At 39.0% G+C, this 18,734-nt stretch overlaps 1 protein-coding gene across 12 annotated transcripts in view; it reads right to left on the reverse strand.

Annotated features, from left to right (window-relative positions):
• Positions 1 to 18,734, reverse strand: part of PTPRM (protein tyrosine phosphatase, receptor type M) — a 458,835-nt gene that overhangs the window by 303,158 nt on the left and 136,943 nt on the right. For all 12 annotated transcript variants that reach the window (XM_015282551.4, XM_040695587.2, XM_015282550.4 and 9 more), the window contains one exon: positions 10,030 to 10,295. In XM_015282551.4, the coding sequence (XP_015138037.2) occupies positions 10,030 to 10,295 (266 nt within the window). The remainder of the gene's footprint in view (positions 1 to 10,029; positions 10,296 to 18,734) is intronic.

An 18,734-nucleotide genomic window follows, 5' to 3' on the forward strand; every position in this document is an offset into this window, starting at 1 on the left:
AACATAAGCAGGTACATTTCCAAAGCAATGGAAAAGATGCTCATGCTCAAAGTCAGCTTGTGAAGAAGTTGAAATTTAGAAGTTACTTTTCACATATATGCTACACTCGATCTTGGAATAGATGCAGATGGACACTACTACCCTTAGCAACAATTATTTCGGCAGAAAGAGAATGATACAAAATGGAAATATAAAAAAACCTGATAACTTGCACAAAGAAGCCTCGACTTTCAGTGGCAGTGCAAGACTGAAAAAAGGAAATTGGAAAAGAAATGCTCCATTTCTTGGGAACCTACCAACACTACTTAGAACAAAGTAAGTCTGAAAGACTGTAGGGCATGAAAATGATTGCACAGTGCTGGAAGTGTGCAGTAAAGAGAAGGATGTTACAACATGGCAGTGAAGAACAGAGAGTAGACAGTTTGGTCTCAGAAATGGTGGAAAAGTTCCTGGGGAAATATGATGCCACTAAGAAAGCCACTGAACAAACTGAATCCAAGTGTGGAGGTAAAGAACAGCCTGAAAAAATCCAATTTCTCTGATTTCTCTACTGAATTGTCTAGCCGCTTTGAGTTTCAACTGTTAAGAAGAAAAAAACAAAAACTCTAAGTCCTATTTTTATTGAAATCGATCTCACATGTTTCTTTAAAGTTTCTTTTGGGGAACTTGCTGTAAGGAGATCTGCACAAAGCCACATGAAAGGCCTACTTGATCCATGATCCCAACACTGCAAGAGAGAATGTTTTTATCAAGCTCTTCATTTTCAGATATACTAAAAAGTAGTTTTTGTACCAGAATTCTCTGGGCAGCCTGGTCTAGTGGTTGGTGACCCTGCACATAGCAGGGGGGTTGAAACTCAATGATCATTGTGGTCCTTTTCAACCCAGGCCATTCTATGAAAAGTACTGGAGATATCTGCGTATGCACAACTTCGAAGAACTCAGCCAAATAATTAACTTTTCTGCTAAAATTATTACTGCCATATAATGGGAATTTAACTAATTTCAGAAAATAGTTGCATAAAAGAGCCTTTTACAAGGAGTGGTCTGACTTCCAACAAATCAAATACCTATGTAGAAAATCTCAAAATCCGTAATCCGTAACTGGGGAGCTTAGCTATAGATTTTCCAATAGGTTTCAAGTACTTCCTTATCACAATATACTCACAGACAAGTATAGACCCTGACCATAAACCAGTTCTGGCAGTTCACTGGCAGAAACTACAACCTCAAAATAACTAAATTGGATATACTTACAGCAACAGAGAAAGATTCAATGAGTGACCTAAAACATTCTGCAGTATCTCTCGACAATACACCAAAAACACCATTGTCACAAATAAGCCAAGCAATGTATCAAGAAACTGCCAGCTGGACGTGCTATTAAATTACAAATGTTGTCACTTAGGAGAGCAAGTTCCAAAGAAAAGTTATGCAAGTTGAAATATAGTCGGTTTAATCAGGCGTCCATTATATGCAACAGTCAAGCTGGTATCAACTTACCTGACCATATATTTTAGTCTTTTTTGACAGAAAAGACACATTTATTAGTAAATAGAAAGGGACACTATAGCCAGCAGTGATATACTATAGCCAAACAGACATCACTGATGTGCCTTTCCCTTCATATATTCAAGAACGTGACACACACTGAAAGCACAGTAATAGAATTTACCGTCTGTTCACAGGCTGTGAAATACTATCAAATTCAGTATCCAAATCCAGTACAGTTCTATTAATATAAATAAAGTAAGATTATGGCCCACAGTATTTGCTCAAGTGAGCATGTTCCCTCTTAAATTAAAAAAAAAACATTCAATTCTACAGATGACATGGGACTGCAAATCCCTGTGAGTGTACTGCGCACTGCATGGGAGTGCTCAGGACTGGACCTAGAAACATCTCTGGTAACTCATTTTTCCTTTAAAAAGCTGACAGGGCTGTCAGGATTTGATGATCTTAGAGGTCTTTTCCAACCTAAGCGATTCTATGACAATTCACAGATCTGGATCAGTTTCCCTAATTATTTCTCTTAGAAATGAAACTTCACATCTTATTTCACGCCAAGCTTTCTCTAGCATTTCACTCTTGAAAAGCTGTGTGTTCTGTAGAATTTCACATTTCTACTTCAGAAGCCAAACTTTGCATTTCCTCCCAGCTGCTGCAACACCTGTGGGCAATATGACAGACTCCAGTCAAAACAAAGGCGACATTCAAGCAACAGCAGGCTGGGCAATCCTTTGATTTGTTAGTCTTATTATTCCATCACCTTATCAGACAGGAAACAACTGGTTAAAACGCTACATTCAGCTGCTCAGGAAGAGCTGGGCTGATGCTGGCCTAGGAGCTGCCTGGCCTCCCGGGCCTGCCAAGCAGGAAGCAGGGAAGTGGCCTAACGCGGCATGTCCCAGAGCCTCCCTGCTTCACTGAAGGGCAAAATTAGCTTCTCATTCCTGCCGCTTCCCCTTTCTGTGCATGAACAAAGGAAGGGGGGCTGTTCACCAACATAAATGCTTACTGCTGAAAATGTGCGGCTCGCGATAACTTCTCAGCTCCCCCGAACAATAGGAATAAATAGTTTTTGTTGCCACACAACCTCACTCTGTAAATTCCTGCCTTTGTTGTTGCAAAATCACAATGCTTTTAGTTGAAAGGTGGGTTGTACCTCACGTAAATGCTCTCTACTTCACATGACTTAAAAATAGCACTCTACAAAAAACAAGACAGAAAAAGGAGCATTGAGAAAGCTCCTTAACATCAGGCTGCTTTTTTGCCCCCATAAACTGGGCCAAGACTCCTCCAGCATGCATCCCACCTCTGCCAACAGCATTTGCTGCCTTCTCTTCACTGTCTGCTGCATTTTACCCCCAGCTGCTCCTTTCCTTGGTCATATCAGACACCAGTGGTTATACAGAGGTGCTGGAAAGTGGCAACATCTTACACCCCTGCAAGTTGAGCACTTCTCCCCTTTGAGGCCTGTCCTAGGACTGCCCCTATTCTTACTGTCTCTTCAACGCTGCATTAAGGGACATTTCTGACTTTATCCTTCACAGAACCCACAAAAACCTGTCAGAGCTTATTTACTTCGGCTCTTAGCAGCACTGCCACACCTATAACATGGTCAGGCCTCATAGGTTAGGAATTTACTGCATGCTATGTGCGTCTCCATCTATCATTCCTACACAACTACTGTCCAACACTCAAATGAGCACTTCAGAACATTAAATGACACTTAGGTTGTGCTGCCAACCTGAGAGTCCAAAGAAACCTCTTCAAGGTGAACAGCACTGAAAACTGAGCTCCAAACTGTCAGACTTACTACATCATGCTCTTCTTGCTTTGTTTTTAAATCAGACGTGGTTGAACACTGTTGAAGACATAGCTTTCTTGGTTTAGGAACAAGGGATGGGAGAAAACAGTGGACCTTTGCAAGAACACATCTGCTTACTCTTGGACATTTATACATTGCTGGGTTTTTAAAATTTAGATATGTGGCCTACCCTTACTCATCTTTCTCATAATAAATGTACTATTAAATCGCACAACTCAGTGAAGAAGATTTTTGATCAGTAGCCATTCAAAAGGCAATATGCATTTCCAAGTTTGAGTTCAAAGAGCAGTTCAGGAACCATAAGCATGCAGTTTAATGTAGAGCACACAATATATGAGAATCTGAGAACAACCTCCACTGCTCAAAGGGTTCCACTCATTGTCCTAGCTGATGACTGAAGTACATTGCATGAACCAAACTCCAAGTACAGCCTGTATAAAACAGGTTCTGAAGGAAATGAAAGCTTAAGTCCAGATTTGAAAAAGCAAGTTGGATCTACTGCTTCTTATTCCCTGAACTCCCAATTTACAGGGGAAAGTGTCAGACTGGTAAAAGGTAAATCTCAATGTGAAGTGATACCATGTAACTCCTTTGTGTTCTCACTGAGAAAAAAATCAGGAATGAATACCAGGTGCTTACCCATTTACTCATGCTAGCTTCAGAGGAAATTATATTTAAAGAAGGCGCATAAGCAGGCAGAGTAGCATACTCCAATAGAAATTATTTTTAATCCTTTCAGTTCCAATTCTGGACTTTAAAAACTGCAGTATTTGTTGTTGTTGCTGTTTTTTTTTAAATCAAGATTTGTTTCAGCTCAGTGCTGCCATGACTGACTCCAAGCAAATTACAAAGGAAATAATTCAAAATATAAAAAGTGACAAGGGGATAGTATGTAACTTGCAACAGTGCTGTGCCAAATCGCTTGCTTGCAGGGTTAGAAATTGGAAACAAAAGCTTCTCATTAGACTCTACTCAGTAGTTGCATTTCCCATACTGTAAAGTTTTAAAACTGGAAACATTTCAGAAATGTAAAGCAGATTTCAAATACTACAAACTTGTCTGAGAACCATTAAGCACCCTGGAAAAAAAAAGAGAACACAACCCTGAAATCAACATTTTTTCCTTCTACTACAGAATCCAAACCATGGAAAAAAAAAAAATCAAAACATTAAAAGAGACAAAAACAATAACATCTCCTCCTCTCCTCATTAGAGGAGCAGCCTTTTCAGCATTCACTTTTATCTCAAAGCATCAATTTTGAAGCATCTCAACCTACTGAGGCTGGTCTCCAAGACCTAAAAACAAGCTCACCACTTCTCACAGACATCTGCATAGCATTTAATTCTCTCTCTCTCTCTCTTTTTTTTTTTCCTGTATACATTCTGTTCAAATACAGAGGAGGGTGAAAGTAATCATGCAGAGCCTTGTTTTGTTTGCAGGCCATCTCCAATGGCATGATAAGCTCCTTCCATAACACACAAAAATAATGCAGAAATACCTAAGCTACTTTGAAACAAGTAACTCAGGGACCAGGAGCCACAGCAGAAAAGAGATTATCTCTTACCCTCAGAAGGTGCCGGGCATCATGAACTTGTGTTACTGCAACTATACTGTAATCAGCAGCTGGAATGTAGTGTAGACATACCATAAAGTCAAAGACAGAGGATAACAGTAGCACTTGGAAGACCATTAATTATGGAATTAAATGTGTCTTAATCAACAGAATACTTCACAATTTAAGTTTAAATATGCAGTAATTAGACTACAGTTAGTGTTGTTACATGCAGGTTATCATAGTGATTTTTATATGCCACACAGCTTTCATATGGGGGAAAACCTACACAAATAATTACCTAGTAAAAAGAAAAGTGTATGCTGAGAGAAATTAATTACTTTGTTCAGAAATTGTACTTATAAAGAGTCAATTCTAAATGGAAACTCAACATGAAAGGTATTAGGCAGCTTAGATAACTGGTGCTACAATAATAAAACACTTAACTATTAAATCTTTTGAATGCTTTGCATGTGTGTTAATATGTGGTTTAAACAAATAAATCTTTAGACATTGGATTAAAATTCACCCCACGCTACAGAATTTAATTTCTACTCGGCTACCATTAGTGGGAGTTATTTTGCCTACATTCTTCACGAATCAGTAGCAAAACAAACTAACACCACTGTTTTTATGCATCCCAGGTTATATAAATATTACAACTGTGGAATGTTATCATACAATTTGTCTGTAGCACATCTTGGCTTCATCTGCAGCCAAGTACCTTGTAGGGTACCCTATTAATGGAATGGAATTATAGTGCGTTCACAGATATGCAGATGCCTATGTGAATATGCAACTTAAAACACAAAAAGGCAAATCAGACCGCTGAATTGCTTTCTCCCTTCATCTGGTAAAGCAGAGCCTTTTCCTGAACACTACTTTCAGGAAACTACCAGCCTTCATGCGTGAAAAGTTAAAAAGGCCCCTATCATGCCTTAAACAATATTATCAGTAGACTTCTCATTTGCTCAGTAACATCACCCAGCCTCTGATAAAGCCTGAGAGAAAGTTCTGGAGCTTTTGGATTTTATGTGAGAAAGACATGAGTTTGTGACAAAAGAGCTAGGATTTTTTTAATCAAAAGAGTAGGAGATTACGAAACAGGATTGTTGCGGGACACCTCTCAGGTGGGTCCTCTGTTTCCTCCTACCACATGCTAATAGCCTGAGCTCTCACCTAACTTCAATGCATGTTCTCTCAAGATCCACAAAAACACACAGCTTCTCTCCACCTCCATCCCTTCTCCCAGCTGCTTGCAGCTAACCTCTTGCCTATTCCCCGAATGGACTCCATGAAGAGGAAAGAGCCTGCAAACAGATTAAAATAGCGCAGAAAAGCAAATGTAGGACTCTGCACCTGGGATGGGGCAACTCTAGATATATGTACAGACTGGGGATAAGAGGCTAGAATGCCATCCCTTGGAAAGGGATGTGGGGGGTTATGCTGACAGCACGTTAAACATATGCCAGCAGTGTGCCCTGGCAGCCAGAAGGGCCGCTGCCACTGAGAGAAGGGGTGGAGTTGTCCTGCTCTTCTCTGTGCAGCCTCACTTCCAGCACTGAGTGCAGTTTTGGCCCCACAGAATAAGAAGGGCATAAAACTATTACAGTGTCCAAAGGAGTACTACAAAGGTTGTGAAGGGTCTAGAGAACAACATGCATGAGGAGTGGCTGAGGTTTGCTCAGCACAGAGCAGAGGAGCTGAGGGGAGGCCTGATGGCGGCTACAGCTCCTCACAGGCAGCAGAGGGGCAGCGCTGAGCTCTGCTCTGTGCGACAGCGACAGGGCCCGAGGGAACGGCATGGAGCTGTGTCAGGGGAGGGGCAGCTGGGGGTGAGGGACAAGTGCTGCACCAGAGGGTGGTGGGCATGGAACGGGATGCCCAGTGGTCATGGGCCCAAGTGCCAGAGTTCAGGGAGCATTGGGACACTGCTCTAAGGCATGGGTTTGAATTTTGTGTGGTCTGTGTGGAGCTGGGATCTGTAGTGGACGATCATTATGGGTCCCTTCCAACTCAGGATGCTCTGTAATTCTATGATTCCATGAGAAATGAGGAGAAATTCCAACACTATATTGGTAAGGAAATTGCATTACAGATTTCTAAGAGAACGGAGGCAAACAAATTGGCAATGACCATAAACTACGAAAATGAAGAGAGAGCTTCCTCAGGAATAAATGAGTTAATCTACAACAAAAACAGTGAACCTAACTGATTCTTTGGACCTCCATGGATATTGCTATAAGACATTTTGGCACATCAACTAAATTGCAATTCTTAAGCAGGAGTAATTTCACAATTTATTCAGCAAATGCAAAGAAAATTATTTAATACAGTCCTCAGTGAAGGAAGGGTAGATTGTGTCAAAATATCTAGGTGTGTATTTTACATAACGTGATGCACAGTAATTTCCTAAACTGCAGTAACTTATCCAAGCATATAAAGGGCTCACCTATGACTAAAGGTGAACAGTTCAGGGTTCAGGTCTTGAGAGAACGTGGACTAGAAAGTTTATATTTCTGTTTCATTGGCCAAATATCCATATTCCTGAGACATCAGTTAAATGTGTCATATTGTTAGAAATCTGATACAGATTATTATTATTGCCAACAATAGATTTCAAACTCTCTCAACTTGCAGTATTTTTATCAGAATTTTAATTTAGCTTAAATTTACTTGCCAATAGTCTGGGCTGCTTCTGTTAAAATTCCCCTGTACACATTACTAGTTTGTTTCAGAGCTTTAGTGGGGCTTTGAAACACGTTCTTCATCTTCACCGCCTGTTGGTTCTCAGAGCAGTTCTGCTGCATCCAAACCAGACTCTTTTCAGAAGGAATTAAATCTTAAGTTTCTCCCTTAATTCGCTCCAAACTCCAATGTGGACAACCTGGTCCAGACCAAGGCATCAACAACACAATCACATGATCACCCAGTGTCTGCAAAATGTACACACATCATATAACTCTTCTGGACAACCCAGAAGGTTCATAAATACCTCCAGCAGATGTCCTTTTACAAAGCAATCAGAGTTATAACCCATACCAGCCATGAAATGCTATGTGGAATGCTCTACTCTTCTCTTGCCCATTGAGGCTCGTTGTTACAGTCAAGGTAGAAAGGCTCTTTGGTATCATTGGAGGGCATTCTCAACACTAGCATGAAATTGGTAACATGTGGCACACAACCTTGCAGAAAGGTGCCCTTTCACCTGGTGAGAAGTAGAAGTATGGCTAAACCAAGTCTGGACTCTGGGGTCAAGATGCCTCTCTAGAGCATGAGGTTTTAAGTAGTATGCAGATTTTCCTATAACGCTTAGGAGAATCTAAACTTTCCTAATAAGGTTGCTCTTCTGGAAGAGGTGCCAGTATCCTCCACTGAATCAATGGCCAATTTTAGGTGATCCACACCACAAATTCTTCCAGTGAAGCCTGCTGAGATGTCCATAAACTCATCCTGGATCTCCTTCAAGAATCAACACCTGGTCACTCCTCGCACATGCAGAAACAAAAACAAGGCTCTACCATAGGTGATAGGTGATAGTGGTCAGGATATTGATGTAGGAATCAAAATGCTGTCAGTCACTCTCTGTATAACACACACATAGAAAACACTGTGGAAGGACAACCCTGCACTTCCTAGGGATGTCTGCAGTTAAAGAATACCCATCTTTGAGATAGCCTTCCTCATGAAAGCTTCAAATGATTAGTGAAAAATGTCAGCCCAGGAGAACAAACCACAGTGCAAGTGAAAACAATAGGAGCCTGAGCAACAGCTTTGGTCCATAAAGGCATATTACTTGCTCGTGTAGATGTAGACTGTATTTTCAAAGGAAGGAGAAAAACTGTTGAACTGCTGTACAACAGTAAATAACTATATAATCTGTAAACTTCCATACAGAAAAGCAGCACTTTTAAGAAACTGGCAAGTGAGCTTCTCACTACATCTTTAGGATGTAATCAGAAGCACATTCCTTTCGTAGCTGTTGTTCCATTTATGTCTGCATTGGTCAACAAGTATTCATCATCTAAATCAAACCTGAAGACTCTAATGCAGTAAAATCTATTGACATTCAATTCCAGCATCCTTAATGGGCTGAAAGAATTACTGAATTTATTATTGAGAAATTAAAGTGATTGGCTGGAATCAATAGAAGAAATTCTTGATTGTTTCAACGTGATTATTTCATCCACATTTTTTGCGGTTTAACCTGGCAGGGGGCTAAGCATCACTCCTCCTCTTCCCAGGGTGTTGGGGGAGAGAATCAAAAAGAAAAAAATGAAGTAGAACTCATAGGTTGAGATAAAACTATTTATCAAAGTAGAGAAAAGGAAAAGGATAATAATTATGACAAATATGTAGATATATACAAATGTATATAACAAATGACACACAATTGCTCACCACCCCAGACCAACACCCAGCTAGCCCCTCAGAAGTGGAAGAGAGTGAAATGAACTCCCATCCCCTTCAAAACTCCTTCTGCATGATGTGATATAGCATGGAATATCCCTGTGGCCAGTTTAAGTCAGCTGTTCCAATTCTGTTCCTTCCCACCTCCTTGGACCCTTCATTGTGAATGGCTCTGGCTCTGTACACCACTGCTGAGCAGCAGCTATAAACATTGGTCTCTTATCAACATTGTTTTTCTCTTAGCACTAAAACATAGCATCAGAACAGACACTTTGAAGAATTATGTCCCAGCTGAAACTAAGACAATATTCATGCCTTATTCCATACCATTAATATCACTGTCCCACAATTTCTACACATCCTAACTAATTACCATCACTTATGTTGCTTATTGATATATGTATGCACACACTTATTACTCCTCTACTCTATGGGCCATCCATGTAAATTGTCCATGGTATTCATTTAGTTCATAACTTTGCGCTCACATCTGTCATATATATGAAGTGTGTGCATGTGTATGAATGCATCTGATATATTTCTATAAATATGTGTAAACATTTAAAGGTAACTATGTGCATGTGCATGTAAAAACACTTGTCATCATCTGCAAAAATGTAATTAAGATAGAGATCAATAAAACATACTGAAACATATTTTGATTTTAAAGTCAAAATGATAACTTAGAGCCAGGTGCTGACTATGAGAAACACAATTTCGTAAAAAATACAACGTACCTGATAAAAATTGGGCCAGAAAGTGCTGATTGCCAGTTCTGCTCTGTTCCAAGTACCAGTAGTAGATGTGTTCCAGACTGGGTTGCCAATAGGTCCATCATTAACTTTCACATATACATTCAAAGTGCCAGGGCTAGATCCACTCTTGCTTGAAACATAATAGTGGAAATCAATACAGTGCGTATCATTCTCTTTTAGATGGGGTATCAGGAGGTGAGCTTTCTGTCCTGCATATCTCCCAGATGTATTCACCAACATGAAAGAACCTGCAAAACAAAGTCATTATTTCAATTTCTCATTGTTTTACCTTCCTTTTTCCTGTTACAGTAATCCATAATTAAGGCATCATTAAAAAATAATTAATTTGCTTCTACTAATATCACTATGAACTGTATTTAATCTCAAATTGCTTTCAAGAATCTTAAGATTATTTTCAAAGCTAGTAAGTACTAGAATCCTTATTTTTCATGCACAGAAAGAATGAAAACCAACAACAACAACAACAAAAAAAAAGCCTGCCATGATCAACACTACAGATATTAGGAGAGAATCAATCATGGGTTGAAAACTATTCAAGCACTTCTGAATGCTTAGTCCCATTGAAATCAAGGACAGATCTGGGCACAGATGTTGGGATGGTGTATCGAGGACGGATGCAGTTTAAAACGTGCCTAATTACTAAGGCTCACTTCAGCTTATCAGTAGCTACTGCTTTTACTGATTAAGTGTGGTCATAGAATCATAGAATCACAGAATTGCTCAGGTTGGAAAAGACCTTAAAGATCATGAAGTCCGACCACAACCTAACCATACTGCCCTAACTCTAACAACCCTCCGCTAAATCATGTCCCTGAGCACCACATCCAAATGGTTTTTAAACACATGCAGGGATGGTGACTCAACCACCTCCCTGGGGAGTCTATTCCAGTGTTCTTTTTGTAAAGAAGTGTTTCCAAATATCCAACCTAAACTTACCCTGGCACAACTTAAGGCCATTTCCCCTCTTCCTGTCACCTGTCACCCGTGAGAAGACACCAACCCCGCTCTCGCTGGAAGCGCCTTTCAGAGAATGGGAGATAGCAATAGGGTCTCCCCTCAGCCTCCTTTTCCCCAGACTAAACACAGCCCCAGTTCCTTCAGTGAAGGTCACTTCATTGTCTCCTGGCTTCAGGAGCTTAGAAAAGAAGAAAGGAAAACACCAAGCAAATTGCTAAATTCTACAGAAAAGAAAAAAAAGAGAGCAGGAGGAGGAGGTGTAATGTCACTATATTATCCACTTCAACAGCAAGAAGAAATGTAAAGACATAGTCCACATAAAGTTACACTCAAACAACCCTCACATGAACATCCAGTCAATTTATGGACTCTTTTTCAGTGCCTGTTAATGTGTTTTATTGAGGTGCACCGTCAAAATAATCAATTTACAGAACAGATGTGCAACTAAAAAAGTAAAATGACTTGCAAGACATTCGTATTTCTGTTAAACAAATCCAAAGCGAAAAGAGAGAACTCAACTAATACATATGCTGTGATATCATAGAAGGAAGTCAAATTCAACATGTCTACTTTCAAATGAGGATTTATCAACAGAGCACCATTAAGATATCAATAAAAAGGTATTTCAAACCCTGCATTTTTCATAAAAGTCACTGTCCTATCACTATCCACCCTCGTAAAAAGTCGTTCTTCCTCCTATGTATATGCTCCCTTCAAGTATTGGAAGGCCACAGTGAGGTCTCCCCAGAGCCTTCTCTTTTCCAGGCTAAACAAGCCCAGTTCCCTCAAACTTTCTTCATAGCAGCGGTGCTCCAGCATCCAACCCCAGATGCAAAGTTCTATGTCATTTCTGGAAAAGGAGTGCAAGTGTCTGGAGAACTTCAGTCCAGACCATACCTTTATCTTAAATTTAATTATTCAATAATACACTTTGCAGCTACCCTAAATTATTTATCAAGTATAACTTCTAATTAATTTTCAATCAAGTCAAATAACTGAATTTCTCAAGTTGACAAAAACTGAAATGAAATGCGATACAAAGAAATCTGAATGTTTTACCACCTAAAAGGTAAAATAGCATACTGGGACGGATGCTTATGAATTAGTAATGTAAGTCAATTGTGCCTCTCCAATTAAAAACTCATACTACACTTAAAATTCATTTCATTTTTTAGTGTTCCTAATACTGGCTTTTCACACACTGCTAACAATTTGAGCTTTATTTTTAATTTAACAGAAAGAAACTCAAGTGCTTTTCTAGGCAAGGATTGGTTTCTACGAGTTTCTGATTACACCATTCTCGAATCTACAGTATGTACATACATCTACCACATTTTATTTTTTGCTGTGTTTCAGTTGTCTAAAATGTTGGAGGACCCAATGATGAGACAAGAAGAGCCTCCTCAGTATTCCAAATGCAGCAGCCAGAGTGGCATCCTTGCTCCTGACCTAGTGGTAAGGGCATAGTAAAGAATGCTATTTATTACTTCTGCTGAATTTGCACGTGCTCTCCCCCCATTTCAGCCTGTCAAACCAGTGCACCTCTTTCATATACCATTCCCGCTGTGTTTTTAACTTGTAATACAAACATCTTCAAATACTTCAGCGCAGAGAACATGGAATTAACTTTTGCAGTAACAAAGTAAGGGAAGAATCCTTTCCTTATTTTCATGCTTGCAGAGGAAACAAAACAAGTTAGCACTCTTCAATCTTTCCAATACTTTTCTTTAGTACAGTGGTTCCTAAGATGTTTATGGTTTTGAGCTGATCAAAGTATAAAATCCCGCTGTGCTGGACTTTTAGATCCTGTTGCTCAATAATTAACTAGGATGCTGGAAGGTGAAGAATAAATCAACACCCAGCTAGAATAAGAGATATTTCTGTTCTATTACTAATAAGACATTTCCCCACCTTCAAAACACAACACAGGGTTTCAAATAAAACCCATAAAAATATTATCTGAGTACAACAAGGAAGTAAATAAATGTTATTTAGTCTTATGGGTCTTTTCCTGCCTTAGGAGGCAGGAAATAAACCAATATTCCTTCCATCAATTAGGATGTTCTGCTATGAAGTACTTGGCAAGCTCTTCCTAGTCCATGAGACAGAGAGTAGGAGACAATAATCTAAACATATCCTTTCAATTGTTTGAACTCTGGACTGTATGAGAATGCCACCAAACTCCACCTGAAGGTCTTTTTGGACAGTTCCCACTCACGAAGGTCTCACCAATCACCACTTTCAGAAGCTGCAGTTTCTTTTGTTCCAGCTCACCTCATTCACACAAACACTGAACAAAGCTGTAAACTAAGACATTTGGTCATCTAATGACGAGCTAAACATAGAGCTAAGTAATCTGCAGTTGTGTGCTGTTTCAAACACAGTAACATCTGTCCTAAGCTTAAATATAGCCTCTAGACAGCACTTAGGTAATATTTCTGAAGAAAACAAGGCAAGTAGAAGCTAGCTACAGGAACACTCGACTGTAAGATCCTGGCTACAGAACGGAGAGTAACAGAAGAGCCTTCTTGCATCAAGTACAGGAGAGTTTCCCTGCATCAGAATGAAAATCCCAAGAGCCTGCACTGTCAGATATCTGATGTCAGTCCATTCAGTGCACAGCCATTTCAAACTAGCCAGCGAAGAAAAACCAAATGTAGATACAACTTCTTCAACATTACTCATCTCTTGAAATTACATGCTTTCCTCAAGGTACAAGAATGTGTTCTGCCCACCCGAAGTAGCTAGCAAAGCCCTTCTGAAGATAAACGCTTAGGCCTCGCACAGTGGCTAACGGGATGTGAAGCATGGGCACAGGAAGCCTTGAGTACACCCAACCAGAAGCCTGTGGGCAAATCTAAATTTCAAAGGAAGTCATGAAAATTCTAGGGGTTTGAATAAAGTTAATCTGAAAGAAAATTAGTAATAAATGGTCATGAAAGCCCTTACTTAGTGCTTAACCCTTTATTGGCCCTTACCCTTGAAAGCCTACCATCTCATTAAGGAATTTAATTTGTTTTGTTTGGGCAGCACCTCTTTTTCCCTTCATGTGAACTCTGATAAAGATCAATTTCCAGAGGTCAAAGTCGCATGTAACTCCATACATTAGGTGAAAGTAAGCAAACTCTGTAAAATCAAGAAAAAAAAAATGCACAACATATTAAAATTTGAGCCTGTTTCTACACCTACTTTTATCTATGGATTTCCTCACAAGAAAGAAAAACAAACTATTAGGCATTAAAATTAAAAGGCATAATCATTAAAGACTATTAGGTGCATCTTACTTGAAACCACACAGTATGTGTAAAGGAAAGAAAAAGTGAATTGCATGCATTAAAATCTTTCTTACAATCTTTTTTTTTTTTTCAAATCAGCTTGTCTTCAATGTTAAATCATGTAGAAATTTTCTCTTACAGCTTTTACTATTGTCATCTGTTAAACTGATTGCTAAAGTAACACTATGCCAGATGGATATAAACATCTAAAGCATGTGGATAAACTCAATACACAAATAAACACCTAATCTGGACTGGAAGAAAAAGTAAAGAAAAAAAAAAGAAAGAAAAAGAGTTCTCATCCACGAAAGGAAAAAAACTGACATAACATTTGCTTTGCTAGAAGGCAGTAGCAAGATAATGGTTAGGATCCCCAGAATATTTATCTCACATTTGGGCATCTGATAAACACACTGCAAGAAATACATGTAGGCATTCACTGCTGTATCTTCTAGGTAACAGTTACCTGCAAGGGAACCGGAACTAGACAGGGATTCCAACAGACAACACAAAATTAAGATCAATTCAGTACTCCAAAGACACTGCAAATGCACATACTACTACAAATATACTCCTTTTGAATAGATGTACCTCCTTAGTAGTACTATCACGTTTAAACACGATTTTCCTCAGTCAAAAAGTTTAAATGGGATTTACATGGGTGCAGAGTTTAACTCCATCGTTAGGCACTACATGCAAATTAATAGTTCAAAACTACACACTTAAATCAAACAACTAAAACCTGAGGTAGCTAATAGGGCTCAATATTCATTAAATTCAGGCTTCTTTAATCCACATGCATTAAAAGTCACAAAGTTTCTAAGTCATCCATCTTTCATCACTTTACCCAGAGGGTTTAAATCAAGGAACTGGTGGATTTGCTACGCTTACTGCTGTTGTTTAGAATTCTTCATTGTGGTAGCTCAGCAAATTCACTGAAACACTAATTCTAAGAAGATACAACACTGGAAACGGGCAATGCAGACTAGATTCAGTCCCCAGTAAACAGGCAACTGAATATCCCAGTAATTCTCATTATTAACACCCATGGAAATTTCTGTGAGGCAAGCATAGAGAAAAATGAAAATCCTACGGTATTTATTCCACCAGCTATCCAGCAATAAAATAGTATTATGACAGATCTTATTAGGGTTTTGTACACAAAAAGCTGCCCAAAAGATAGAACGACACAAGGACAGCAAAAAGATCCCAGTGTGTGTTTAAAAAAATATTCTGACAACTGGAAAAGCAATATACACTTCTACAAGAATGATGGAAATGGCACAAGAGAGATTTTCCAGTCACTTCTGTAAGTTTTCGCTGTGTCACACCACCTTGTTAAGAGATGCTTTTTATACTTGGAATGACAAATGCAATGGAATTGAATGCGGTATCATTTTTCATGCGTGAAGAATATCTGACTCGTGAGCAAAGAAAGTTACTTGGTTGATTTTTCACAAGTCCTATGCACGGTTGAACACAAATGATTAGTTTTCGTTCCTGACTGTGACAACAGACATAACCTACCCAGTAACTGGGATTTCACTGATAGAATAATAAGCATAAGTAAAAACATACTGGAGTTTGACTTATGTAAGCATCAGTGTTTGATGATTTTGGCTCTCGATGTTTGAAAACTGTGCTAAATGAAATGGAAATTCTGCTTTTAAGACTAGATATTCTGTGTATCACCTTACACCCTTCAGGTGCAGAAACCTACCTCCATAAGGTCAGAAAGTATTTAAAATACCCATTATCAAAATTGCTCTGATTAGGTAGATGTAAGCAGCATTCCCTAAATGCCCCACTACTATCAACTCACTACAGGTGGCTACCATGGTAAGGTTTCTACTGTGAGTTTCCAAGACCAAAGATGACCGTCAAAGACACTGGAGTTTCTGGGCATACGCAGGTGAATTGCAAGGCTCAAGCACTGTGGGTCCTAACTTCAGACAGGGTAAAGACAATGTATCTGCTATCTGTATGGATCCTCCTGTTATCCATCTTATGTTAATTTTTCAGATGAATTATAAACCTTCTCTTGAACACTGTCCCACATTAAACTCCCTGCTATTTTAATCATTATTATCAATCCTAACAACAAATCAACCTAACTTTTAAGATATTTCTTCCAAATTTTAAATTCCTAAAACTCTTTAGAAAAAAAAAAAGTGTTGAACAGCTTCAGCATAAATCCCGTACCCTATCAGAAAAGTGAATCAATCCACTTCTACCCATAACATTTTTGTTTCAGCAGAACAATAAGCCTAATAGGTCTGATAATTCTTTCACCATATTCAACTTCAACTTTTTCTCATCTACTATGCATAGAATCATCTTCCATTATTTTGTTACAGATTCATCAAATACAAACATGAAATCACATATTTCTGAGTTGCATATTTCTGCAATCCCTTTTCCAACAGTCAGTAATGCCTAAAAGATCTCCTTTCTGAAGAACACTGTTTATTTTTCCAACCTTTTTCAATACTTAATGAATTCCACTGTTTGTTCTATAGTCTTCGTTCTGTCTCCTTCATGACTTTTCTACATTTTTAAACATTACATGGATATCTGGAAAGCTGTTTCTTATATGACTAACATTACCTCTTCGTAAAAAGCAAGCAACATATAGAAAGTCCACAAAAAGTTCAGAAGCTGTTGGAGCAAACAACTGCTTATGGACAAACTTAAGCAGATCTATCTGAAGTTTCAGATTCAATTTCTGAACCAATCATTGTTATTAAAAAGAAAAAAAAATAGAAAGCAAAGTAAGAAAAGGCAAAGAATCTATATATTGGAGTACACTGTGTACTCATTAGCACAAATAAAAATATTCCCTGGTGGAGAGTTAAAAACAAAAACATGAAAGTTACAGGTGAAGAAAAGGAAGTGAGGGAAACTGGGATGAGAGGTGTTAGGGAAAACAAATCAAATAAAAATTAATGACAGAAAGGAAAAAAAACTCCAGGATAGACAGATTGAGACCCAGTCTGGTTAAAATGGAAAGATATCGAGAAGCATCTCCCTGGGACTGGTAAAGGCCAGATCAGGTTGATTGAGTACTCTGTAGACAAAACAGGTAGACATTCAAAATAATCAATGTCTATTAACCAGAATTAGAGAAAAATAATGATCCTTCCATAGTTGCCTTCATAGAAAACATCATGAAAATGTACTGGACTAATTTCTACCCTCAAGCTTGAAGCGAGACAGCCTTTAGCACGGGGGACTGTGTATTTCCAGGATGAAGGTGTAAGGTGTTCTCCCATATGAAGCTGTCACAGTAGATACTCCCAACACTTTTTTAATGTAAGTACACTAACACAAAAAGGACACAGATCACTTTTTGAATATAGACATCCAAACTAGAATAAATCATGCACTATAAAGTATTTTCTCTAATTTCCACTGTTGACCAAGGACAACTATTTCTGCAAAAAAGCAGAAGTCAACAGTATTGTCCTTCAACTGGATGGATGGTATGCATTAACTGTTACGTGTACTTAAAAGAAGAATACAGAAGAAAACATATTTGACTGAACTAACAATATCATGCAGAGTATTACTAGGAGGAAAAAGAAAAGCTCAGAGTTTTAAATGTGATTTGCAGTTACAGATCCTGTAGCTGTGGCACATACCGTGCTCCTCTAACTTCAGCATTGAGGGTCTAGAGCACTGTCAAAATCACAGAGATGACCTTAAAAATGATTTAGTCGGATCCCCTCCTGCTTGTAAGTTCCCTTTAAGTACTGGAAGGCCACAATGAGGTCTACCCTGAGCCTCCTCTTCTCCAATGCAAATAAGCCCAACTCCCTCAACCCCCTCTGGACCTGCTCCAACAGCTCCACATCCCTCCTTTGTTGGGGGCCCTAGGCCTGGACACAGTACTCCAAGATGAGACCTCACAAAGGCAAAGCAGAGCAGGAAAATCCCCTCCCTTTCCCTGCTGGCCACCCCTCTTTTGATGCAGATCAGGTCACAGCTGGTTTTCTGTGCTTCAAGAGCACACTGCTGGCTCATGTCAAACTCTTCTTCCACCAGAACCCCCAGTCCTTCACAGCAGGGCTGCTCTCAATGAGTTCTTCTCCCACTTCATACTCATATCTGGGACTGCCTCAACCTGAGAGCAACATCTCACATTTGGCCTTGTTAAACCTCATTAGATTCTCACATGCCCACTTTTCAAGTGCGTCCAGGTCCCCCTCAATGGTGTCCTCCTTTTCTACTGTGTCAACAACAGACTGTTGATATGAAAGTTACTGTGGGCTCTGTATAAAACAGAGACAGGAAAAAGAGATATCATTTGAACTCCATCTCCATTCATGAAAGCAACTTGATTTTACTTTACTTTTTAAACAGGAAACAACTTGATTTGCCTGAACACAAAGCAAATCCAATTACAAGGTAACCCTCCTTTAGTTTGGAAGTGTA

This window comes from Gallus gallus, chromosome 2 (genome assembly GCF_016699485.2).
Source record: "Gallus gallus isolate bGalGal1 chromosome 2, bGalGal1.mat.broiler.GRCg7b, whole genome shotgun sequence".
Lineage (NCBI taxonomy): Eukaryota > Metazoa > Chordata > Aves > Galliformes > Phasianidae > Gallus > Gallus gallus.